The sequence below is a fragment of the Vulpes vulpes genome, chromosome 9 (genome assembly GCF_048418805.1).
Source record: "Vulpes vulpes isolate BD-2025 chromosome 9, VulVul3, whole genome shotgun sequence".
Lineage (NCBI taxonomy): Eukaryota > Metazoa > Chordata > Mammalia > Carnivora > Canidae > Vulpes > Vulpes vulpes.
The window spans coordinates 50420527-50447056 of NC_132788.1; the positions used below are offsets into that span (position 1 = coordinate 50420527).

General features: G+C 40.4%; 1 protein-coding gene across 1 annotated transcript in view; it reads left to right on the forward strand.

Moving 5' to 3' along the window:
* FREM2 (FRAS1 related extracellular matrix 2) overlaps window positions 1-26530 on the forward strand; it is a 168749-nt gene that overhangs the window by 79072 nt on the left and 63147 nt on the right. Inside the window, exons 4-6 of the mRNA XM_025996841.2 lie at window positions 857-1087; window positions 10366-10491; window positions 18051-18302. Of these exons, the coding sequence (XP_025852626.1) occupies window positions 857-1087; window positions 10366-10491; window positions 18051-18302 (609 nt within the window). The remainder of the gene's footprint in view (window positions 1-856; window positions 1088-10365; window positions 10492-18050; window positions 18303-26530) is intronic.

The window sequence follows — 26530 nt, forward strand, 5'->3', positions numbered from 1 at the left end:
AAGTGCTACTGCAATTTTATAATTTTTCTATGACATTGAATTTGTTTACTGCTGACTATAGACAATCTACGATTTGAATACATGGTACAGTAATGTTAAGGATCCTCTTGTAATGTAGTGAAAAACTCAGAGATCCTTCAGCCTCCCCAGCTCACTGCAGTTGACCTTGAGTGAACCATCAGAGTAAGCCAAACATACTACTTATAATAACTATAAATATTTAGCTCTCCCATTCTGTTCACATGGTTTCATGGAATTCTGAAGACTTCCACAAGAAAAAACCTGGATGTGGTCATGCTGAGAATCACTGAATTAGATTCTTCTAAGGGTCCTAGTTCCAGTAAATGTGTAGACAATATTGTAATTCTTTTTTATGCTTGGTCATTTACGACTTTGATTATCAAAGAATTCTTGACTAACAGAGTTTCTTACTGGTTTATATTTTCTAGTTAGAGAATTTTTCTTGTTATTTATCAAATGACACATGCAGCATAAACACATGGAAAAGTAAATATGAAGGGTTTTTAGACTGAACCAATTTGCAGGAGTGAGAATATTCACAACACGAATAATCAATTTACGGGGTCTTACTTTATAAGAGGTTCCATCTAACACAAACATAGCTCAAAGAATATACAGGAAAACCATCATGAGGTAAGAATAAAACAATCATGAGCTGACCAACACACCTACAGGAGAACACTTTCACTGTGGGACCTACACCCAATTGTCCATTTCATGGGATCAAAGCTGGATCTAGTGAAATGTAGGTTAAAGTAACACAAAAAGTTAACAACAGGGAAAACCTAAATAATCTAATTGAAACTAAGAAAATGATAACCATGTTTTTGTGAAGGTATTGGCACAAGAGATGGGACTGCAGAAAAAGACAAAGACTTCAAGGGCAAAGCACAGAAACAAGTACAGTTCAACCCAGGCCAGACCAGGGCAACCTGGAGAGTGCGGATCATGAGCGATGGGGAGCATGAGCAGTCGGAGACCTTCCAGGTGGTTCTCTCAGAGCCGGTGCTGGCTGCTTTGGAGTTTCCCACAGTGACCACAGTGGAGATCATTGACCCAGGAGATGGTAAGAGCTATCATCAACTTGTTTGTGTTGTTGCCGTTGGGTTTTTAATGACAAAATACCTTATAAAGGAAGTTTTAAATTCAATGTTTCTGTGGGGAGAATGTTCTAGTCTAATGGGACCATATTCTCAGATATGCTGATGTGAAGGGGAAGCCAAAAACTAATAAATTAATAAGGGAAGAAATATTGTTCCAAGTAAATGAACCACAAATGCACATAGGATTATGAACATATTCGTTCTCTTCTAATTTTATCCTTTATTTTTTAAAATATTTTTTAAGATATTTATTTATTTATTCATGAGAGAGAGAGAGAGAGAGAAAGAGAGAGAGAGAGAGAGAGAAAGAAAGAGAGAGAGAGGCAGAGACACAGGCAGAGGGAGAAGCAGGCTCCATGCAGGGAGCCCGACGTGGGACTCGATCCCAGGTCTCCAGGATCAGGCCCTGGGCTGAAGGTGGTGCTAAACCAGAGCCACCTGGGCTGCCCTAATTTTATCCTTTAGAAATGAATATTGCTCATCTCATTTTTTTGAATTGGTTCTTCACTTCTTAAGGTCTTTTAAAATTTCCTTTAAACAAATAGTTTAAGAATTAGACCATTTAGGGAGTAATTTGCTTCCCATAATATTTGATTGTTCAAGTTTCCTACATATATTTATGAGCCAGAAATTTTCATTTGGCCCATATGCTTCCACATTTGTTACATAAAACATATCCGACCTCTCCCCGCTCTTCGGTGACTTGTGTCTTGTATTTTTGCTCTTAATTTATATCAGGTGATGCTTCTTTGTTAGGGCACACCTTTGGCTGATGTTGGTAAAAGTGAATCTCACTGCTTTTGTGTGTAACTTGACCTCTTCCCTCCCCCTGCCATACTTCTACAGTGCTGGCTTGTCTCAGTGCAGTCAGGGGGAAAAAAAAGAAAGAAAAGAAAAAGGTTGAATGGCTTTTTGAGAGTTGGCATTCATACAAAGGGTGGAGAGACTCTTCTAAAGCTGAAATCCTGTCAGAAGCCAGACGTGACTTTCTTTTCAACTGCCAGCCTACTTTATTTTGTCAGGCTGAAAACTCTTAAATTTTCTGTGAAGATACAATCTACTGAGTACATGAAATGGAGACATGTGGAAACCTCTGGGTTAAAAGACTGAACATAATTAGAGAGTGTAAGAGAAATGGGGCTCTGGGTCTGTTTGTTTAACATCTCTCCTTTAGTTTAATTTGAAGTTCAATTATGTTTAGACTTCCTTTAAAGAACAGTTGGCATTTAATTACATATAGTTTTATCTGCACTATCTAGGTATAAATAATTAAATTTTCTTCTAGTTCTGAGTTTTGGATGAGTGCTAGCATAATAAACAAGCCCGTGGCAACTGTAATACGTATAAACTTGCCCATCAGTTAGAGCCTGTGTGAAGCCATTTCTTTTTTTGTTTCTTTCTTTTCTTTTCTTTTTTTTTTTTTAAAGTAAGCTCTAGGCCCAGTGTGGGGCTTGAGCTCATGACCCTGAAATCAAGAGTCACATGTTCCACCGACCAAGCTAGCCAGGTATCCCTGATGCCATTTCTTGATATATTATTTGCCAGTTGGTATAATTGCCATAGTTTACTGTAAGGAATAAGACACTTAAACTCATGGAGCACCTGGGTGGCTCAGTTGGTTGAGTGTTGGACTCTTAGTTTTGGCTCAGGTCGTTATCTCATGGATCTTGAGATCAAGCCCCGAGTCAGGCTCTATGCTTAGTGGGGAGTCAGCTTGAAGATTTTCTCCCTCTGCCTTTCCTACCCCAGCTGTCTCTCTCAAATCTCTAAAAGAAAAAAAAAAATACTTAAACTCATTTGTGCCTTCCTATGCATATGCTCAGAGTAACAGTCTATACCCAGAATAGGTCTGATGAGTGGAATTTTAAAAATACATGGGACACCTGGGTGGCTCAGCAGTTGAGTGTCGGCCTTTGGCTCAGGGCATGACCCCGGGGTCCTGGGATCCATTCCTGCATTGGGCTCCCTGCAGGGAGCCTGATTCCCCCTCTGCCTGTGTCTCTGCCTCTCTCTCTGTTTCTCTCATGAATAAATAAATAAAATCTTAAAAAAAAAAAAATACAGGCAGACAACACACACACACAGACACACACAAATTTGCCATAATTTCATTTTATGTAGTGGCCTCCTAAATTGTTTTAGAATTTTCTAAATGAAGTTCAGCCCTTTTCACTCAAGGCTGTGATCGCCCTTAGGATAACTGACAAGTATCCCAAAATGCTTGGTATATTCCACATCTTGTTGGAGACCATTGGTCTTGAAGTTACAAGATCTGATTTTGATTCCCAGTTCTACCATTTCTAGTTTTATGACCTTAAATCAAACAGCTTTTATTAAGATTTAGTTTCCTAATGTACAAAATAAGAAAAATTAATGATTCTCATAATGCATCATTCTTATAAAAGGATTCTATGAAACATAAAGCACAATATGATTATTGTTATTTCTAATACCACAAGTAACACTGTTAGATTTCATTTTGAGAGATTCAAGAATCCTTTTTTTTCCCCCATAAAGGACCACTTTTCCTATCGTTTCAAAATTTTGATTGTTTCCTTCTACACTCTCTTGTAACTCTTCACATATAAATTTGCTAGCCCTAGGAACCATTATGCATGTAAACTCCCCCTCTGCATATTACTTCCAGGACATGACATGAGATTTTATTTTGCATGCATTCAAAATGTATCCAGTTCATACTTGTGCTGGGTCCAGCAATAATGTTAGGGATGCAAAGATAATAGGATGTAGTTCTTTATATCAAAGTTCATATGGTCTAATGGGAAAGAGAGCCCTATAATAAATAAATGCTTGCAATAGAATGTGATGTGGTACAACAAAGTATGAACAGTGTTACGGGAATAATAAGAAGAAATAACCAACTCTGCTTCTTTTTAGTCTGGAAGCTGTTTTTACCTATTAGCCAGTTTATATAAACACATGCAAATACATACTTTTCCCGGTTCTTTACTTACTCATAGCTACTGATAATGATAATAATTGAAATTCATCACTTACTATTGGCAGACAGTGTACTTAACACATACATTTTTCCACTCACTGTCTTTTACCTTGCTACCTTGTAGACCTATGTACCATTGGGGCATTTTATTTGTTTATAGAATGCTCTCAATTTCACATGTGACAGATTTTAGAATGTTTGTTCCCATATTTTATGACAAACAATGTATTAACATAAATTCTCTACACACGCGCGCGCGCGCGCAAAAGCATATATATATATATATATATATATATACATACATCCTGAATTCTCATGTGTTCATAGTTATACTCTTATAATACTCTGTTTATTTATATTTTTTAAGTTACATAGTTGTGATTTAGGTAAAGACTTTAAATAACTATGCATTTTATTCAATTCATGAGTATCTATGTCTCCTGCAAAGATAATACATATATTTAGGTGCTTCTTTATTTGCGTGACATACTGCTCATGCCCATATGAATGTTCTACAATATCTCTCATGCCTCCAGATGTTGTGACCATCTGGCTGTGAATACAGTTGACTCTTCTCTAAAGAGTGGGGAGTCCAGTCACTATGTCTTCCTGCATCTTCTGTGCAAGACAGCAGCCTGCCTCAAAAGGCAGACACCAGTGAGAACGAGTGCACCCCAGTCCTCATCCTTGGATGTCCTGGTGTGGCCATGAATAGGAGGGAGCTAGTCTCCTAATGGCCACATGCAGATCTTGCTGCCATGCTCGTACCTTCCCTGCCAACTAGAGCAGGGCCACTCGGGCACAGCTCAACTGTCAGAGGGGACTTCAGAAGCCCACATTTTTGTTGAGAACAGACATATTTTGATGCATGAAAATGGAGGACTGAAAGGGAGATTTTCCTTCTACTCAACAGAGTGCTTTGGGAGCATGGAAGAGGGATATGCCATTGTGCCATGACTATGGATATCAACAGCTTCCTAGACAAACGGGTTTAGTCATTTACTGAGTACATCAACAAATTCAGTTTCCTCATACACTGAAGTCTGCAGTACAAAGAGGAAAACTGGAATAGAAAGAAAATAGAGCGCCAAGCAGAGATTTTAACCTCTCTCTGTCACCCCTCTTGCTTGCCCCAGGTGCTTGTGGCCTTGGAGGCACTCCCATGGAAAATCTTCTCTTGGTGCCATGATTTCTCCCTCACTACTTTGTCCTCTATGCTTTTATCCTCCCCTGTTTCAGTTTGATTCCACAATCTCCATCCTTTACAGATGCACACAGAAAGTTCCAGTGGGGAGGGAAAAGTATGTGAAGTGTTTAGATCGTGTTCTGGATGAGGAACTAACTTGAAACATCTGCCGGGGAAGCTTTTCTCCCTCTCTCCTTTTCCAGTTTCTCCCATAAACCACGCATTTCTGTCCAAAGTTAGGTGTGCAGAAGACCTAAACATGGTGCTGGACCTGTTCACCCTCTGTCAGACCAAGTACAGGAGTGGGCTCCAGAGCTAAGAGCAAACTCCAGACACCTAGCTTCCATTTTTATTCATAAGTCAAACCTGGTGGTACTAACAGCAAGTCCTTAAGGTGTAGGAAAAACCAAAACTCAAGGACTCAAGGTCTGAAGTTACAATGCCCTATGTGGGACTTATATGCATAACTTATCTTAAAGAGTTGGCCAGTATAGACTAGATGTATAGGATAAGTATTATATATGATCAACTCTGCCTTAGCTGAGGCTGCTATAGCAAAATCTAACACACTGGGTGGTATAAGCAACAGACATTTATTTCTCACAATTCTGGAGGCTGGAAGTCCTGGATCAAGGTGCCAGCAGATTCAGGCTTGTGGTCTGCTGCCTTCTTGCTGTGTGATCACAAGGTGGTTCTTTGGTGCATGTGAGTGGAAAGACTGAGAAAGAGAGAGATCTCTTCCTCTTGTTTTAAGGATACTAATCCCCAAATGAGGGCCTCACCCTTAAGACCTCATCTAAGCCTAATTACTTCCTGACCATTCCCACCTCCAGTAGCATAACTTTGAGAGTTAGGGTTTCCATGTATAAATTTCAAGGGATACATTCAGTCCACAGCAAACTTTAATAAAGAAAGAAAACTTTTTGTGAAATTTATACTAATGCTGTTGGAGTAAATGACCTAAGTGATACCAGACTGCATTTCCGTTAGTTAATGAAGAAACTCATTGGAACTCATTGAACACCTGACTTGAATGTTCCGTGGCGCTCTGTGTATTTTTTCTGATGAAGTGCTTTGATCATTTCTATGTTGAAATTTTATGTTTGGTAAAATCCTACTTCATAATAGTAGGAGTAATTTTACCCTTACAAAACCTCATCTTAAAAATAAACAAGATATTTCCAGATGTCACTCTGTTGCCATTAACAGCCTACTGTCTTCCGGCTTCTCTCCCATTCCTTCAGGCTTTTGTCCCCCTGCTCCACTGAGCCAGTTCTTGTAAAGATAACTGATGACTTCACTTTGCCAAACCTAATGATCGATTCTCAACTTTCTGGACTTGTCAGCAGCATTTGAAACCTTTGATCGGTCCCTGTATCTTAAAAACATGTTTTGCACTTGGCCTCCCTTATCCACACTCCCTTGGTTATTCTCTTCACTGGGACCCCTCTCAGCCTCCTTTGCTCAGTCTTCCTTATCTCTCTGACCTCTAAATGCCCTGAGGCTGGTTCCTGGATCCATTGTCGTCTTTATTTACAGTCCCTCCCTAAATAATTTTATTCTGACTCGGACTTTATATACAACATGCCAGTAACTCCCACTTTTATCCTTCCAATCTAGGCCTATCCACTGAAATCCAGGATTGTATACCCAACTGGCGAATTTGATATCTCACCTTGGATATTTAAAAGACACCTCAAATAAACAAACAAACAAATAAATAAATAAATAATAAATCTTTATTTTAATATGTCCAAAATGGAACTCCTGATCCACCCATAAATCTGATTCTCATGCAGTCTCCTCCACTTCTATAAACAGCACTTTCATCTTTCTAGTTGGTCAAGAAACTTGGAGTTACCCTTGACTCTTCTGTTTTCTCACATACCACAGCTGATCCATTAGAAAATTCTTCTGGGGGGCATCTGGGTAGCTCAGTGGTTGATTGTCTGCCTTTGGCTCAGGTTGTGATCCCAGGGTTGTGGGATTGAGTCCCACATCGGGTTCCCCGCGGGGAGCCTGCTTTCTCCCTCTGCCTGTGACTCTGCCTCTGTGTCTCTCATGAATAAATAAAAAAATAAAATCTTAAAAAAAAAAAAAAAAGAAAAGAAAACTCTTCTGGCTCTTCCTTTGTATGTCCTGGACACAACCATATTATATCAGCTTTGCTGCTACTGCCTGATCCAGTCTTCTTTGATCTTTGTCCTGGATGGTTGCAAAGCCTCCCAACTAAGCTCCTCGCCAGCTCTTGGCCTTCAATGTCTATCTCACAAGAGCCAAAAATAATGTTCTTAAAATATGTGAAGTTACATTATCCCCATATTCAAAGACTTCTCATGCTTTTATATTGAAAGATGGATAAATATACACACAGACAGTGGACAGACCACATATTAAAATACAACTCTGACCCACAGTCTACAACAACTGGGGAGCAAAACCACAGCCTCTGAAGCAATCAGCCTCAAATGGTCAAAATTTGATCAATAACTGAGAGCTTCCCTCCCTCCTCATTTTTGTCCTCGTTTTCAACTAAAGACCAACCAGAGAAACCAGATGTGCACCTGTAACTAGTCACATAGGATGCCCCACTTCTAGTTAGCCTGCCCACAGCTTCCCTGTACCGACAGCCTCTTGTCAAGGCACACTTGCAGCCTCTCCTTTATTCCAGTATAAAGCTTTACAACTCCTCCACCTGCCTTTGAGTGTCTGCCAAAGACAAGTGATGATGGCTGACTCCTTTGCTATGGCAGACTTTGAACAACCATTATGTGTTTTCATCCCATTGGGTAATCTTTGATTATTTGCATAATATTTTACTCTGACTTAAACCCAAAGTCCTCCCAGTGATCCTGAAAGCACCAAGCCATCTTTCTACCACCCACCTAATCACCATTTCACTGGTCTCATGTCTTGTCCTTTCTTACTTATTCAGTTTACTCAAGCCACATTGGCCTCCTGGCCATTCTTTATACACGCCTGGCACAACTTGGCCTGAGGCCCTTTTCACTTGTTCATTCCTTTGCCTGGAATTCTCTTCTGTAAGCCATTCATGGAGGGCATCTGGTTACCACCTTGCAATCTCAGCTCAAATGTGACTCTGTCAGAGATACTTACCTATATAACACAGGCCCACCATGGCACATATCCTGCCCTGGCCTTTGTCCCCTGCAGCACACTCTGTTCTCTTCATATGACTTGTTACTTCTTGACATACTATACATTCTTGTATATTTGTTTATTTTGTTCCTCTTCCCCACCCCCAACTAGAATGAAAACCCCCTAAGACCAGATATTTTGCTTACTTCCATATCTCCTCTGCCTAGTAGGAGTGTGTGGCAAGTACAAGTCACCCAATCAATGTTTGATAAATGAATAATTAGTCATAAAATCTTGTATCCACCCATTTTGGCTTTTTAATAGTACTATTTTTAAAATTGGTCTATCAGAATCTCAGAAGAAAACAAATGACACATTCAATTCTTTAATGATTTAAATTTAAACTAATTCAAGTAATTTAAAAAGAATGTAATAATATGACTATTTACAAAGTCAAAGGCAAAGATTGGGAAACCACCAAGCATACTAAAGTCTAGTAAGAAACGGCACCATTACCACCTCTAGGCCTGAGGGCAAGAGAAGAAGTTAGCTGAGCCCCAAGAGTGAGCAAGGGAGTCCAGTGGGCCCTTTACTTGGGGAGGAAAGGGTGTGGCCAGCCCTGAACCCTGAAGGAGCCAGGGGAATGAAGGCCACAGACCTCATTCTACTTTTGACCTCCAAGTCCTGCCCATGCTCCCCTTTGGCTGACCCAACTGGAAGCCAGAGCACAAGGGAAATCTTTGATGTGGCTCATATTAGTCAGCAACTGGGGCACAGGGCAGGGTGGAGAGGATGGATCATGGACCCTCTTGAGCACTCATGTCTTATTCTAATGGTCTTTTGTAATCATCAAAAGCAGTATGGTTTGCTGTTTTAAAAATAACTGTGAAGCATTTTCTAAGTGTCTGTGCGACTTTCAGTGAAACAGACTCACAGTCACCAAAGTGTCTGTTTGTGGGTTATCATGTCAATTTATCAAGCTAAATGTTCTACCAAACTCAACATACTTTTACATTGAGCTGTATTTTTCACCAATTTAGTTATGCCATTTTTATTATCTAGTGTGTCTTTCAACTACCTTAAAAATGAATCATTGAGATTTATTATATAAATACAATGTTGTATACTATGTGTTATTGTTCTTTTTCTAGGGGAGGAAGGACATAGCAAAGGTATGTTCCTTAGAGCTGATTAATAGACTTATGAATTCTAAAGAAATTGCTACTTATTTATTTTTAAGATTTTATTTATTTATTTGAGATTGAGTGAGAGCATGGAGGGGGTGGGGCAGAGGGAGAGGGAGAAGCAGGCTCCACACTGAGCAGGGAGCCTGATGTGGGACTCAGTCCCCAGGGCCTGAGCCAAAGGCAGACACCTAATCAACTGAGCCACCCAGGTGCCCAAGGAACTGCTATTTAAAAATCAAGCCAAACAAAAAATAATCAAGTGTTGAACAATGCATTATTATATTTTTAATCATTAATCATTCAAAAGGAACACATTTGATGTAAAGAGTACTAGAGTCCACGTTATGAGATCTAAATTTTAATTTCAACTCATCTAGTAAGAAGCGTAGGCAAACAAGTTCAACTCTCTGCACCCAGGCTTCTTTATGTGTAAAGTACAAGGTGGGACATGCTGACCCTGACATCTCTTCTGCCTCTTAAATTTGACTATATCATTGGAAGGTGGTGATCTATGTCAAAGAACAAAGTTGCTTTTAAAGGAAGTATGTCAAGAGCCCTTATTCATTGAGAAAAAAAAGCAATTTGTAGAGATAAAAGCCACTTTGGATTTTATTTCAAGATTAAGAATTCACTTGCCCAGAGCCTACATGCTTTATATATACTTTTGCTCCCCTTTTCTCCTCCTCACTCGGTTTTATTCTAAAAGAATATGCAAGGAGGAAAAGTTAGAGCAATTTGAATTTGCATAGGATTGCTCTTGAAGCTCTGACAAAAACAATAGTGGCTGTGATTATGTTTTCTCCTTAGAGTCAACTGTATTTATTCCCCAGTCTGAATACTCTGTTGAAGAAGACATCGGTGAGCTGTTCATTCCCATTAGGAGGAGTGGAGACGTGAGCCAGGAGCTGATGGTGATCTGTTACACACAACAAGGTACGTCGGTTTACCAAAGAACTGAACTGCGCCCGCCACCCTGAGATGTATATATAAGCCTCTTTGACATCTGGAAACCATAACATTATGCCTTGAAGGGTGTGCTTTACTATTACAGTTTTCATAAGGTGAAGAAAAAAAAAAGCATTTATCCAGAAGTCTTCCTTCACTATTACACTACTGAGGACCTCTTTCAAGAAGGCCTGGGAGCACTGCTGTTACTTATCAAAACATATCTGATTTGTGTGGTTACTTATTGTGATAATAAAAGCTGTTCGGAGTGCAAGAAATTCAAGTTTTCTTCCTCCACCCAAACTCAATCAAGTAGCAGAGGATTCTTTTTTAAAAAGAGAGAGAGAGAAGCAGAGAAATATAGACCCAAGGAAAAGAAACTAATTTCAAACTAGTTTGAAGCTCTGAATTTCCATATATTTGTTTTGTTCATTGAGGAAACCTCCTCTGAATTTCAAATATTTCTTGTGTTCACTGGGTAAGCCGCCTCTGAATTTGAAAATATTTATTTTGCTCATTGGGTAAGCCTCCTCTGAAAGGTGACTTTATGCAATACAAAATTAAAATTAATACATAATATTCATTAATATAATATCTTTCTAAGAAACAGGTAGATTTTCGAAGAATGTAAAAGAAAAGGTCATATATGTGGTTGATATCGGAGAGACGATCGTGATAAGTCCCCTTAGTGTAGTTACATGAGTTCAAAGCCAGGAAGGAAGTGCGGTCGGGAACACAGACTTCAGGGTCACCTTGGGCTCTGGGTCCCAGAGCAAGTGGTGTAACCTCTGTAAACCTCCAATGTGTAGCCTGTACTAGAGTGTTGAGAGGATTAAGAAGGTAATGCATATAAAAGTGCTTATTAGCACTTTGCCTGCACACGGGAAGCATTGGAATTGTAGGTGCTATTATTTTGTAATATTGTCTTCTACTGAATGTCCAGTGGCAGGAAGTAGAGAGGAAAACACTTGAAATGTGATTTTCTTTGTATGTTTGAGACCACTGTGCAGATGACTCAAGATGCTGAAACAGTACATAGGCACTATTGCAATTTCTGAGGAGGTTCATACATATGAACTGAACATGAAGATGTTGCATATGAAAATAACTGTTAGGGGGCCGGCGAGATGGCGGAGGAGTAGGGTCCCCAAGTCACCTGTCCCCACCAACTTACCTAGATAACTTTCAAATCATCCTGAAAACCTACAAATTCGGCCTGATATTTAAAGAGAGAATAGCTAGAATGCTACAGAGAGAAGAGTTCGCGCTTCTAATAAGGTAGGAAGATGGAAAAAATAAATTAAAAAAATCCAGTGGGGGAGGGGCCCGAGAGGAGCCGGGCTAAAGCCAGGTGGCAAGAGCCTCTGGGACAGGATTGCCCCGCCCTGGAGAAGCAGGAGCTTTAAAAAATCCCCACCAGATTCTTCCTGGACGGAAAGGCGCTTAGCAGGGAACTCAGGCAGAACCGCAGGAGGGGCAGTGGGGCCCCCAGGTTCTGGGGTCACTAACAGAGGAAGTGCACGGGGGGCGGGGAGCGACCAACCCCGCGGCCGAGTGCAGTCAAGGGCTGGAGCGCCCAGTGGGCCGGGAGCAGCCCAGGTGGGGCCCCCAGTGGGCCGGGAGCAGCCCGGGGGGCTCCGCGGGAGGGGCTGCGCAGCCGGAGCCCAGGGGCCAGGGGACACAGCCCAGCATCCTGCGCTCCCTGAGGACAGGCGGAGGCGGGAGGGCACAGGACAGTGAGGACGCTCCTGCAGTGGGGCGCCCGGAGCTGTGCAGATCAGCGCCCCCTGACCCCGGAGCATCCAGGCCAGTGCGGACTGGGAGTTATGTAGTTACTGCGGGAGCTGATTCCAGGGCTGGAGAGCTGGCCGTGGCCAGTGTGGTTGTCCCTCATGGTATCACCCTGTGCCTGGATGGAGAGGGGCCGCCAGGGAACAGAGGCCTCACAGGATAGACAGCTCCCACTGAGCCGTGCACCTGGTGGGGGAGCAGGGCAGCTCCCCCAGGTGCACACACCTGAGACTCAGCACACCAGTCTCCGCCCCTAGAAGACCAGCTGGAAGGACAGGGGAAGACCAAGTTCTTGACCAAGCAGCACTGGAAAGCTCCAGGGGAAGTCAAGGGATTTACAGTGTATAGAACCACAGGATAACCCTCCTTCTTTTTTTGTGCGTGTTTGTTTTTGTTTTCTTGGTTTCCTTTTTTGGTTTCTTTTTTTTTCTTTTTCTCTCTTTTTTTCTTCCTTTTTCCAGTACAACTCGTTTTTAGCCCCTCTGCACTGAGCAAAATGACTAGAAGAACTCACCACAAAAGAATCAGAAACCATACTCTCTCCCACAGAGTTACAGAATTTGGATTACAATTCGATGTCAGAAAGCCAATTCAGATGCACAATCATAAAGCTACTGGTGACTCTGGATAAAAGCATAAAGGATTCAGGAGACCTCATGACTGCAGAATTTAGATCTAATCAGGCAGAAATTAAAAATCAATTAAATGAGATGCAATCCAAACTGGAGGTACTAACGATGAGGGTTAATGAGGTAGAAAAAGAGTGAAGTGAGTGACATAGAAGACAAGTTGATGGCAAGGAAGGAAGCTGAGGAAAAAGAGAAAAACAATTAAAAGACCATGAGGAAAGGTTAAGGGAAATAAATGACAGCCTCAGAAGGAAAAAATCGACATTTAATTGGGGTTCTAGAAGGCGCTGAAAGGGAGAGAGGACCAGAAAGTGTATTTGAACAAATCATAGCTGAGAACCTCCCTAATTTGGGGAGGGAAACAGGCATTCAGATCCAGTAGATAGAGAGGCTCCCCCCACTAAAATCAATAAAAACTGTTCAACACCTTGACATTTAATACTAAAACTTGCAAATTCCAAAGATAAAGAGAAAATCCTTAAAGCAGCAAGAGACAAGAGACCTCTAACTTATATGGGGAGAAATATTAGATGAACAGCAGACCTCTCCACAGACTGGCAGGATATATTCAGGGTCCTAAATGAGAACATGGAGCCAAGAATACTCTATCCAGCAAGGCTCTCATTCAGGATAGAAGGAGAGATAAAGAGCTTCCAAGATAGGCAGAAACTGAAAGAATATGTGACCACCAAACCAGCTGTGCAAGAAATATTAAGGGGGACCCTGTAAAAGAAAGAGGAAGCCCAAAGAAATAATCCACAAAAACAACGACTGAATAGGTATTATGATGGCACTAAATTCATATCTTTCAATAGTAACTCTGAACGTGAATGGGCTTAATGACCCCATCAAAAGATGCAGGGTTTCAGACTGGATAAAAAAGCAGGACCCATCTATTTGCAGTCTACAAGAGACTCATTTTAGACCTAAGGAAACCTACAGTCTGAAAATAAAAGGTTGGAGAACAATTTACCATTCAAATGGTCCTCAAAAGAAAGCAGGGGTAGCAATCCTCATATCAGATAAATTAAAGTTTACCCCAAAGACAGTAGTAAGAAATGAAGAGGGACACCATATCATACTTAAAGGATCCATCCAACAAGAGGACCTAACAATCATGAATATTTATGCCCCTAATGTGGGAGCTGCCAAGTATATCAATCAATTGATAACTAAAGTTAAGGTATACTTAGATAATAATACACTTATACTGGGAGACTTCAACACAGCGCTTTCTACAAACGATAGATATTCTAAGCACAACATCTCCAAAGAAACAAGAGCTTTAAATGAAACACCAGACCAGATGGCTTTCACAGATATTTACAGAACTTTACATGCAAATGCAACTGAATACACATTCTTCTCAAGTGCACATGGAACTTTCTCCAGAATAGACCACATACTGGGCCACAAACCAGGTCTTAACTGATACCAAAAGATTGGGATTGTCCCCTGCATATTTTCAGACCATAATGCTTTGAAACTAGAACTAAATCACAGGAAGAAATTTGGAAGAAATTCAAACATGTGGAGGTTAAGGACCATCCTGAAAAGATGAAAGTGTCAACCAGGACATTACAGAAGAATTAAAAAGATTCATGGAAACTAAAGAGAATGAAGATACAACCGTTCAAAAGCTTTGAGATACAGCAAAAGCAGTCCTAAGAGGAAAATACATCGTAATACAAGCATCCCTCAAAAATTTGGAAAAATCTCAATACACAAGCTAACCTTGCACCTAAAAGAACTGGAGAAAGAACAGCAAGTAAAGTCTATACCAAGCAGAAGAAGAGAGACAATAAAGATTCGAGCAGAACTCAGTGAAATAGAGACCAGAAGAACTGTGGAACAGATCAACAAAACCAGGAGTTGGTTCTTTGAAAGAATTAATAAGATAGATAAACCATTAGCCAGCCTTATTAAAAACAAAAGAGAAAAGACTCTAATAAAATCACAAATGAGAAAGGAGAGATCACCACCAATACCAAGGGAATACAAACGATTTTAAAAACTTATTATGAGCAGCTATACACCAATAAATTAGGCAATCTAGAAGAAATGGATGCATTTCTGGAAAACCACAAACTACCAAAACTGGAACAGGAAGAAATAGAAAACCTGAACAGGCCGATAACCAGGGAGGAAATTGAAGCAGTCATCAAAAACCTCCCAAGACACAAGAGTCCAGGGCCAGATGGCTTCCAAGGGAATTCTATCAAACGTTTAAAGAAGAAACTATACCTATTCTACTAAAGCTGTTCTGAAAAATAAAAAGGGATGGAGTACTTCCAAACTCGTTCTATAAGGCCAGCATCACCTTAATTCCAAATCCAGACAAAGACCCCACCAAAAAGGAGAATTATAGACCAATATCCCTCATGAACACAGATGCAGAAATTCTCAACAAGATCCTAGCCAACAGGATCCAACAGTTCATTAAGAAGATTATTCACCATGACCAAGTGGGATTTATCCCCGGGATGCAAGGCTGGTTCAACACTCGTAAAGCAATCAATGTGATTGATCATATCAACAAGAGAAAAAAACAAGAACCATATGATCCTCTCAATAGATGCAGAGAAAGCATTTAACAAAATACAGCATCCATTCCCGATCAAAACTCTTCAGAGTGTAGGGATAGAGGGAACATTCCTCACCATCTTAAAAGCCATCTATGAAAAGCCCACAGCAAATATAATTCTCAATGGGGAAATACTGGGAGTCTTTCCCCTAAGATCAGGAACACAACAGGGATGTCCACTCTCACCACTGCTATTCAACATAGTACTAGAAGTCCTAGACTCAGCAATCAGACAACAAAAAGACAGAAAAGGCATTCAAATTGGCAAAGAAGAAGTCAAACTCTCCCTCTTTGCAGATGACATGATACTGTACATAGAAAACCCAAAAGACTCCATGCCAAGATTGCTAGAACTCATACAGGAATTCGGCAGTGTGGCAGATACAAAACCAATACCCAGAATCAATGGCATTTCCATACACTAACAATGAGACTGAAGAAAGAGAAATTAAGGAGTCAATCCCGTTTACAATTGCACCCAAAAGCATAAGATCCCTAGGAATAAACCTAACCAAAGAGGTAAAGAATCTATACCCTAAAAACTACAGAACACTTCTGAAAGAAATTGAGGAAGACACAAAGGGATGGAAAAATATTCCGTGCTCATGGATTGGAAGAATTAATATTGTGAAAATGTCAATGTTACCCAGGGCAATTTACACATTTAACGCAAACCCTATCAAAATACCATGGACTTTCTTCAGAAAGTTGGAATAAATCATTTTGAGATTTTTGTGGAATCAGAAAAGACCCCCAGTAGCCAGGGGAATATTGAAAAAGAAAACCAGAGCCAGGGGCCTCACAATGCCAGATTTCAGGTTGTACTACAAAGCTGTGGTCATCAAGACAGTGTGGTACTGGCACAAAAACAGACACATAGATCAGTGGAACAGAATAGAGAACCCAGAAATGGGCCCTCAACTCTATGGTCAACTAATATTCGACAAAGCAGAAAAGACTATCCACTGGAAAAAGGACAGTCTCTTCAATAAATGGTGTTGGGAAAATTGGACATCCACATGCAGAAGAATGAAACTAGACCATTCTCTTACACCAGACACAAAGATACACTTAAAATGGATGAAAGATCTTAATGTGAGACAAGATTCCATCAAAATCCTAGAGGAGGGATCCCTGGGTGGCACAGCGGTTTAGTGCCTGCCTTTGGCCCAGGATGCGATCCTGGAGTCCCGGGATCGAATCCCACGTCAGGCTCCCGGTGCATGGAGCCTGCTTCTCCCTCTGCCTATGTCTCTGCCTCTCTCTCTCACTGTGTGTGACTATCATAAATAAAAAAAATAAAAATAAATCAAAAATAAATCAAAATCCTAGAGGAGACCACAGGCAACACCCTTTTTGAACTTGACCACAGCAACTTCTTGCAAGATACATCTATAAAGGCAAAGGAATCAAAAGCAAAAATGAAATATTGGGACTTAATCAGGATAAAAAGCTTCTGCACAGCAAAAGAAACAGTCAACAAAACTGAAAGACAACCTACAGAATGGGAGAAGATATTTGCAAATGACCAATCAGATAAAGGGCTAGTACCCAAGATCTATCAAGAACTTATTAAACTCAACAGCAAAGAAACAAACAATCCAATCATGAAATGGGCAAAAGACATGAAGAGAAATCTCACAGAGGAAGACATAGACATGGCCAACAAGCACATGAGAAAATGCTCCGCATCACTTGCCATCAGGGAAATACAAATCAAAACCACAATGAGATACCACCTCACACCAGTGAGAATGGGGAAAATTAACCAGGCAGGAAACCACAAATGTTGGAGAGGATGTGGAGAAAGGGGAACCCTCTTGCACTGTTGGTGGGAATGTGAACTGGTGCAGCCACTCTGGAAAACTGTGTGGAGGTTCCTCAAAGAGTTAAAAATAGACCTGCCCTATGACCCAGCAATTGCACTGCTGGGGATTTACCCCAAAGATACAGATGCAATGAAACGCCGGGACACCTGCACCCCGATGTTTCTAGCAGCAATGTCCACAATAGCCAAACTGTGGAAGGAGCCTCGGTGTCCATCGAAAGATGAATGGATAAAGAAGATGTGGTTTATGTATACAATGGAATATTACTCAGCCATTAGAAACGACAAATACCCACCATTTGTTTCGACGTGGATGGAACTGGAGGGTATTATGCTGAGTGAAGTAAATCAGTCAGAGGAGGACAAACATTATATGGTCTCATTTATTTGGGGAATATTAAAAATAGTGAAAGGGAATAAAGGGGAAAGGAGAGAAAATGATTGGGTAATATCAGAGAGGGTGACAGCACATGAGAGACACCTAACTCTGGGAATTGAACAAGGGGTAGTGGAAGGAGAGTTGGGTGGGAGATTGGGGTGACTGGATGATGGGCACTGAGGGGGGCACTTAACGGGATGAGCATTGGGTGTTATGCTATATGTTGGCAAATTGAACTCCAATAAAAAATAATAATTAAAAAAAGAAAATAATTGTTTCTGGAAACACCCATGTAACGTGTGGTGCATAAACACCTTTCACATTCTCTGCCCCCAGGAACAGCAGGCGGAACTGTACCAACATCAGTGCTGTCCTATTCAGATTACATATCCAGGCCGGAGGACCACACCAGTGTCATCCGCTTTGACAAAGATGAGCACGAGAAAATGTGTCGCATCGTTGTTATTGATGACTCCCTGTATGAAGAGGAGGAAACATTCCATGTCCTTCTGAGCATGCCCATGGGAGGGAGGATTGGATCAGAGTTCCCAGGGACTCAGGTTACGATCATCCCTGACAAAGATGATGGTAAGTACTAAAAAGTACTTGAAAATTATTCCTCCTACCAGGCAGACCAACATGAGGCACAACCTCTGACAAATGGGAGTGTAAAGGTATCATAACATGCATGTTTATTTTATGTGATTAAATTTCAAAGTTGGCTGCATCAATCTATTAGTCTTTTTTTGATTTAATGTTTTAAAAAGGCAAAAGTCACACTTACATGTGTTTTCTTTCTTTGTAGTTTTATTTTACAATGCCATTTACTGGTAGGTGGTTAAACTTTTCCGATTTCATGAGGAAGAATCAAAACAATTGTAATCAACTTAATTTATGTCCTTTTTGTTTTGTCTCACTTTTAAAAGCTTATATTTTGCAATGTTATTCTCAGTATTCTAATTTGTTTAACAAAGAAACCCATCGAACAAGGCTGTTACACGAATAACTAGAAAAGTAATAAATGTATGGAAAATGAAAGCCAACGGATAGTTCCCTGCCCCAAAAAGGAGAGGGGTTTATCCTAGACCACTTTTCCTGAGGGAAACTCAATTACCATAAAATAATTCCACTTTTGAAATGGAAAAAGGAGCAGAAGGGCTTAATCTTCCCAGGTCAAGAAATAGTTTGTGCCTGATGGGGTGCCTGGCTGGCTCAGTGGGAACAGCATGTGACTCTTGATCTTGGGGTTGTCAGAGCCCCATGTTGGGTGTAGAGATTACTTAAAAAAATAAGACATGAAAAAAAGGAAAAAAAGAAATAGCTTGTGCCTTGAGTTTTCTCTTTTGAGAAGAATTCATGCAAAAGTACAAAAGACAGACAACAGAAAACACTCTCTTTGTTTCATCTGGCTAATCTTTATCCTTACCATTTGCCTAACTTTCAAAGCCAGAAAGAATTTTTGAGTAAGAGAGTTAGTGTCCTTCAGCCAAGTAATATCTCCCACATCCACTATGTACTCCCCAATATACTATAGCTGACCTTAATTATCATCACTTAACAAGATGCCTCTCTGTTTCGCTGTTGAAAGTCATCTTAGGGCAGCCCCGAGGGGGCTCAGTGGTTTAGCGCTGCCTTCAGCCCAGGACGGGATCCTAGAGACCCGGGATCGAGTCCCACATCAGGCTTCTCCCTCTGCCTGTGTCTCTGCCCCTCTCTCTCTCTCTCTCTCTCTGTGTGTGTTGTGTGTGTGTGTGTGTGTGTGTCTCATGGATAAATAAATAAAAATCTTCAAAAAAAAGAAAAAGAAAGTCATCTTAATACATCTACCATATAACCTCTCCACACAAATATGAAGAGAAATGTGGAAACAAAAATGTGTTTACCCTTCTTCCATGAGTCAAAATGTTTCTAGGGTACATATTTGCTACTGTACACCATTAATCTTCCTGTATCAGGGCAAAATGCTTTGGTTTGGAATCTCTTGTTTTTTATTGAATCATTCAACTTTCACTCATGTCCTGCATTGTGGGGAGCACCACAAAGTTTCTAAAGATAACAGAAAGAAAAACAAATAAAGACTCCTTGCCCTTAGAAAGCTTTCACTGTAATGAAGAAACTAGGCAAATACACATTGAATGCATTCACAAAAAAGAAATATTCACCAAAACATGCATCATTACCTATTCACAAATAAAATGGTGTCCTGTATTTTAAAGAGGTTCAAAATTTGTTAACCTAACTTTTTTAAAATTAAGGATGTAAACATTTTTAGCTTAATAATGTACAGCACAAATTTAGCTTTGGGAGAAGAAAATTTCCATTTTAAAGAGTCTTTGCAGTAACTCAGGAGATGGAATCTCTGGATAATATAATATTGCTGTTTAATGAATATGTATTCATTTGTTCAACAATACCTTGCGAGACTCCAATATCCACTCCTGCGTACATCTGTTCGTTCAAAAACATGTGAACTGAGTACATCTGTTCAAGCATCCGTTAGGTGCAACAGCAAACAAGAGAACCACAGCTTCCAAACCCGTGGGCTTTTCCCACTTTGGGGATACACAAATAGGTGAAGAGGCATGCATAAAATAAATGTGATAAGTGCTCTGCTGGGTGGCTCAGTGGTTAAATGTCTGCCTTTGGCTCAGGTTGTGATCTCTGGGTTCAGGATCGAGTCCCACATCAGGCTTCCTGCAGGGAGCCTGCTTCTCCCTCTGCCTGTGTCTCTGCCTCTCTCTCTCAGGAATAAATAAATAAAATATTAAAACAAAACAGAACAAAAATTTTTTTTAAATTTTTTATTTATTTATTTATTTATGATAGTCACAGAGAGACAGAGAGAGAGAGGCAGAGACACAGGCGGAGGGAGAAGCAGGCTCCATGCACCGGGAGCCTGATGTGGGATTCGATCCCGGGTCTTCAGGATCGCGCCCTGGGCCAAAGGCAGGCGCCAAACCGCTGCGCCACCCAGGGATCCCCAGAACAAAAATTAAAAAAAAAAACCAAACATGATGTGTTAGCTAAAATTTGAAGATAGTATCAGAGTGCCCCAGGGAAGAGAGAAGGAAAGTAGCTTTCTAGGGGAGCAACTCCCAAGTGCAGGGGCTAAGGGCATGCGATGCATCCAAGAGACTGGAAGTGCGGATGGAGCAAAAATCTTTTGACAGAGCCCAAAGGAGTTTGGAGAAATGGGGAAGGGGTCAGTCTCAGAGGACCAGTGTAGAGTAGTTGTATATTATTAGTGAAACAGAAATAGGGAACAACTAACAGGTTTTAAGTAGAATGACAAAATCAGATTTGCATTTTATAAAGATCACTCTGCCTTGCCTAAAATGTAGAGGATAGATTGAACTGCTCAGGAGACTATTGGAGAAATGCAGGTGACAGGTGACAGTGGCCTGAACAGGGTGGTTGTATGAGGATGAAGGGCCCAGGATACATCCGAGAGATGCTGCTGAGAAAGAGTGGGCATGACTTGGCCATTGACTGGACTGGAGAGTCTGAAGAATGTTTGGGTTTCGAGCTAGGGAAGTCGAATTAAAGTGGTCCAGTTCACCAAGCTAGGGAAAACAGGGGAACAATGGGTTTAGGGATGAAACAATGGATTCTTTTAGAACGAGTTAATTTGAAGAGCCTGCACAGCTTCAAAACACTGGACATGAAGTAGGAGAATGGAGATATGGGTCTGAAGATTAGGACAGACGTAGTCATGCACTGGAGACATTGTTGCGCGTTGTCTCTGTTGATGATAATATAATCATGGGAGAAGATTGCTTAAGAGGACATGCAAAAGTAGTGCTTGTATTATTTATAATATGGGCATATTTTTCTCATTTCTCTTATTTTAAAAAACAAGAGTGCACTCCACAAATGCTAAGGAGACAATGGAAACAATGAAGAGGAAGGTAGTCTCTATAAGGGTATGAAATCCCAGTAAAGAAAATGCCAGAAAGAATCTAAGAATTAAACACATTTCAGTGTCTAAGTGCTATAAAGCATTATAAATCAGTAATATCTAGCATGCAATAAGCTACGTCATTATCTTAACCTTTCTTGCTCATTGAAAATTTTTAACAGGTCTATTTGAGGGATTTTTTTTCAACATGCAAATATTTCACTCATTTTTAAAAATAATATGAAAAATAAATCCAAAGTTTATTTAAGAGGAGTTTGCTTTGTGGTCATCTTTGTTGGAATACTTCATATCTTACTAGCTGTCTGGTCAAGTTTTATTCATGTTTATAATACTCCATCAATAAAATGGGGATACTAATTTTACCTATATTTTTTTCATTTTAGAAGTTGACGTCTTATAAGTGTGTTTTGCCTGTCCCATACGTAGTTTATAAATGAAAACAATACTGCTAGCCAGAAAGTACTTTCATCATGGAGAAAAGAAAGAATGCTGGTTTAATGGGGAGAAAGTCTGATTTCATGCATCTGCAATATCAATACAAAGGAGCAGTTATCACTTCTGAACACTTGATGTGTACCAAGAACTTTACATGATCTATCCCGTTAAATCTCAAAGCCCAATCTCCTCCTGTTGGCAGATGGAAAAACTAGACTCAGGCTAAGAAAATTGCTTAGGATCACACAGATGTATAGTGTTGGATATATGTCCTAAAATTAGGTCTATTTCACTCAGATTTAATGTGCTTCATCACTAGGCTATAATGAATCCTGAAACTCATCAAGAGGATTAAAATATAAGTAATACCTAATGACAATTGAAGGGAGGCAAATTGTCATAGAACCTAGAAAAGAATAAATATAGGTCCACACTGGTAGGGAGGGGAAGTGTATTGTTCTGAGGGTAGGCAATCTTGCAGTCACCATAAGTTGTAACTAGAGTAGGGAATATGTTCAGGCCTGTTACATAACCTGGATGAAACATTCCTCTTGACTTTCTAACAACACTCTTTGCTCTGGTTGCTGTGTCTGTTCCTGTGATAATGGGTACACCAGGTGACAAATGGTCTAACCATTCCCTAAAAAGAAATAGTCTTTGGAACTTTGTAACATAGAACGATCAGAATTTTAAAAAGTGAATTGATTCTCCAAAGCTAGATTATTCCTCACTAAAGCTGTGAACTGATGTTTTTGTACAGAGGGAAGATTAAGACCTGGACCACTTGTGGATACAGGTCCCAGTATCAGAAGATCCCACCCAGGGCCAAGGGTTTGAGTGTATAACAGAGGCTCAAAGTGCAAAAATTCACCTGGCCAAATTTGTGTTGAATCTTTAAGAAACAGCTAAAGGCTTCATTGTGTTCAGAAGGGACTTGCACATGAGCTACACACTGACATAAGAATAACGCTGCCACTTTGTGCGGCTCTAAGCATCCTCCATGAATGTCTTCTGTTCTCAGTACTTCAGTAGTGGTTACGGCACCTGTTCGTTGGGAAGGGTATTAAGTCCAGGCTAACAGTATTGCAGTCATCTTTGCTGTCAGTCTTTGGAAGTTAATTAAGGAACATTTGAGCAAAATCCATTTTCTGCTTTTATGTGACAACCTTCAGGGGTTTTAGCTAAAGTGGCTGCCTTCCTTGACCACCTGGGACAAATTACCATTCTATATATGAGTCAGGGACATGGCAGAGGCAGCGTGGTGAGCACTATGGTAAATGTAACTCAATTTAGTGCCATTCAAAAGCTTACTGACCTCAGAAAAGCTTTCTCAACAGCAGGACTACTTTAGAGAAAAAAAAAAAACATTCTAATACTAGAAAAATACATTGTGGTATGTAGCGTGTGGGTGAAATATGTTTTATTCATTTGTGCCAAGCTTCAAGACCCATTCACCATCCTTTTTCTTCTTTAACGGTATTATTTGCATTAAGGTAAGCTCCAATTCAGCAAAGCCAGACCAGTCATTTTAAGGATCGGGCCAAATTCTGTTGAAGTAACAGCTTGACAAAACAAGGTTACGTTCTGATTTAGTATGCTTGAGTTAGAACAATATTAAAAATCAAGGCATGGGAAAATGAGTCTCTAACTGCTCAAGATCATTAATTCATTGCAGCTATTAGCAGACTATTTAAAACAGTTGGTGATGCTAAGGATTTAATGAATGCCAGTGGAGGTTCAGTGAGTGAAAGGTATTGCCACAGTGCACTGAATAATAAAGATTATACCGGGTTTTCCACATGGCAAGGATTCTAGATACAATGATGTAGGTATTCTACACTTCAAAAACAACAACATAAAACAATAAATGAAATATCCCACTATCTAAAAAATTTGAGTCCCACGTATCATATACACACACAGCTAATATTTGTTGTGCGTTCACAAAGTGCAATAGGTAGGGAGCTACAGAGACATTTAAGACATAGGCCAGAATCTCACAATGCTTACAGTCTATTTGGTAGAAAAAGAAAAGAAAAAAAAAAAAACTAAGTGCTGCATAAAAGGTTACATGAGAATCATTTGTTATAATAATAATTTGAAACAGTAAAAGGGAGACTAAGAAGGCAGAGTGGGATTCAAAGCAATCGCGTGATCGCTCTGTGAGTCAGAGGGGGTACAGAGAAGGGCTTTCACAGGCAGAAAGGACTCAGGTAAATGGAGAACAAAGTATTCCAAAATTACATAAGTGAAACCTTGAGGGAGGGAAGGGCTCTAGGACCAGTGAACCACTCAGTTTGACCAGGGTGCCTTTCTGAGGAAGGTTGAGTGCTCAACTCCATGGGTCAACTCTCAGACCCAGGCTATAGATACACTTTGCTATATTCTTTAGTCAAGGAATCTTGACTAATCCACTTGTCTTCTCAGGTCTGTTTTCCTCAAATGAAACATGAGGATATTATCACCTGAATTTCTTACTTTCAGAATTTTTGTGCAGCCCAAACATGATCTGTATGAAAGCACTTTAAAACCTCACTAAAGAAAAGAGAGGTGCGCATCATTATGAGCATAGAGTCTGAGAAAGAGGTTTGAAGCCTCCCATGGTGCCATTGAATGTGATAAGGAGTTCTGAATTTATTGGATAGGAAGCACCTGGAAGTGTTTGAAAAAAGAGCGCAACAATCAGAGCTGTGTTGGGAGGTTATAAATTCGATAGCATGGAAGTGAACAGGATTAGAACCAAAAGCATAGAGTGAGACAGTGAGGCTGGCAAGGAAACAAATTGCTACTAAAAATACCTGCAGAGAGGAGGGAGGAGGGAAACTTAAAAAATAAGTTTCTAAAAAAACTATGTACTCGACAGGTTCAAAGAAGGAGGTCCCATGGGAGGTTAGGTGAGGGAACCCACCAAGGGAAAGGTGATTTCAAGTAGATGAGAAATGCTATTAAAATGTATCAATTCTATTTAAATACACCAAGTTCAAGTTCATTATGGGTTCTCACCAGTGAACCTGGGCAGTAGGACTCCATAAATACAGAACCAACAAAGCTGGAGCTAGGGATTTGTGTTACATGCACAGTTGCCCACCTGATGGTGATAATTGGAAGCAGAAGGATACATGAGACCCATGAGAAAGAGAGGAGAGGGTAAAAGTGTAAATCACTAAGCAGTACAATTTCACGTGTTTCTAATAAGTTTAGGTGTGCAAGTAGAATCATTAAAGGTTATTAGAATATATGTCTACTAAATGTTAATATACAGATTTGAGGGCCGTTAGTTGCAGATGAGTCATTAAGTATCACTTGTTATATAACAAGAAAATTGTGGGAATGTGCAAAATGAAGCACATTATTGGAGTTGCCAAACAGTAAGTTCCCTTTTAGGTCCTTTTTTAAACTGGTTTTAGATATTGCCTCTTTTTAAAATAACTAACATTGGGGTCCCTGGGTAGCTCAGTTGGTTAAGCATCTGACTTTTGGCTTCGGCTCAGGTCATGATTGCAGCATCGAGCCCCATATCTGGCTCTGAGCTCACAGGGAGTCTACTTGAAGATTCTCTCCCTCTGCCCTTTCCCACCCCCTAAATAAATCAATAAATCTTTAAAAAGAATAACTTTAAAATGGTGCGGTTTAGTTCCCTCATTTTATATAACTTTTCAGTTAAATTTAAGCCCTTTTATATAAAAAGTTACTTCATATCATTTTTTAAAATTATAACGGTTTTGGCGGGTTTGCGAAATTACAGGCTTAATTCATTATTAACAGACGCATGAGTGGGAGAAAGTAAGAAAAAGAGCATTTGTGGATGTGAATGAGTGAGTCATTCACTAAATCTGAGTTAGGAGGGTCCCAAGAAGTGAGACTTACTGTGAGGGGACCCTCTGGGTCCCTATTCCTGGTCCTCTCTACCTAATTCTGAACCCAGCTGGCCTCAGAGCCCAGAGGCCAGCTGTAAGCACAGAACAGCTTCACAGTAGACTGAGGTGCAGGGGCATGTTTTAAAATAAGGCACATGAGCTAGAGTCCAAAGGGAGTTCATTAGCAATGGGAGTACATTTGACTCAACCGGTTTTGGTCAGTAGTTCTAAACGACCTTGCTGCTATACTACTGTGAACTCCCTTAGTCTTTTAAAAACTGTTGATCGCAGAAGGAAAGGCATGAGAGCTTGGTTCCACTGCGCGCGCACACACACACACACTTGGCAAGCAGCCACTTGAATCTCTCCTGCTAGGCACCTGAAAACATTCACCGCTGTTACCAGAAGATGCAGAGGCTCCAGAGCTCTTTATGAGACCAGCTAATCATTTTGTATAACTTACATTGAAGAATGACTTCGTGGCTCACAGGAAAGTGAGCACAGGAAATCAGGCCAGGACACAGGGCCAGTCTGCCCAGAAATAAGCTCTTAAATTGCATGAGGTGTAAATCTGCAGGCGTGTGGTTGGGTAAGGTGGTTCTAAG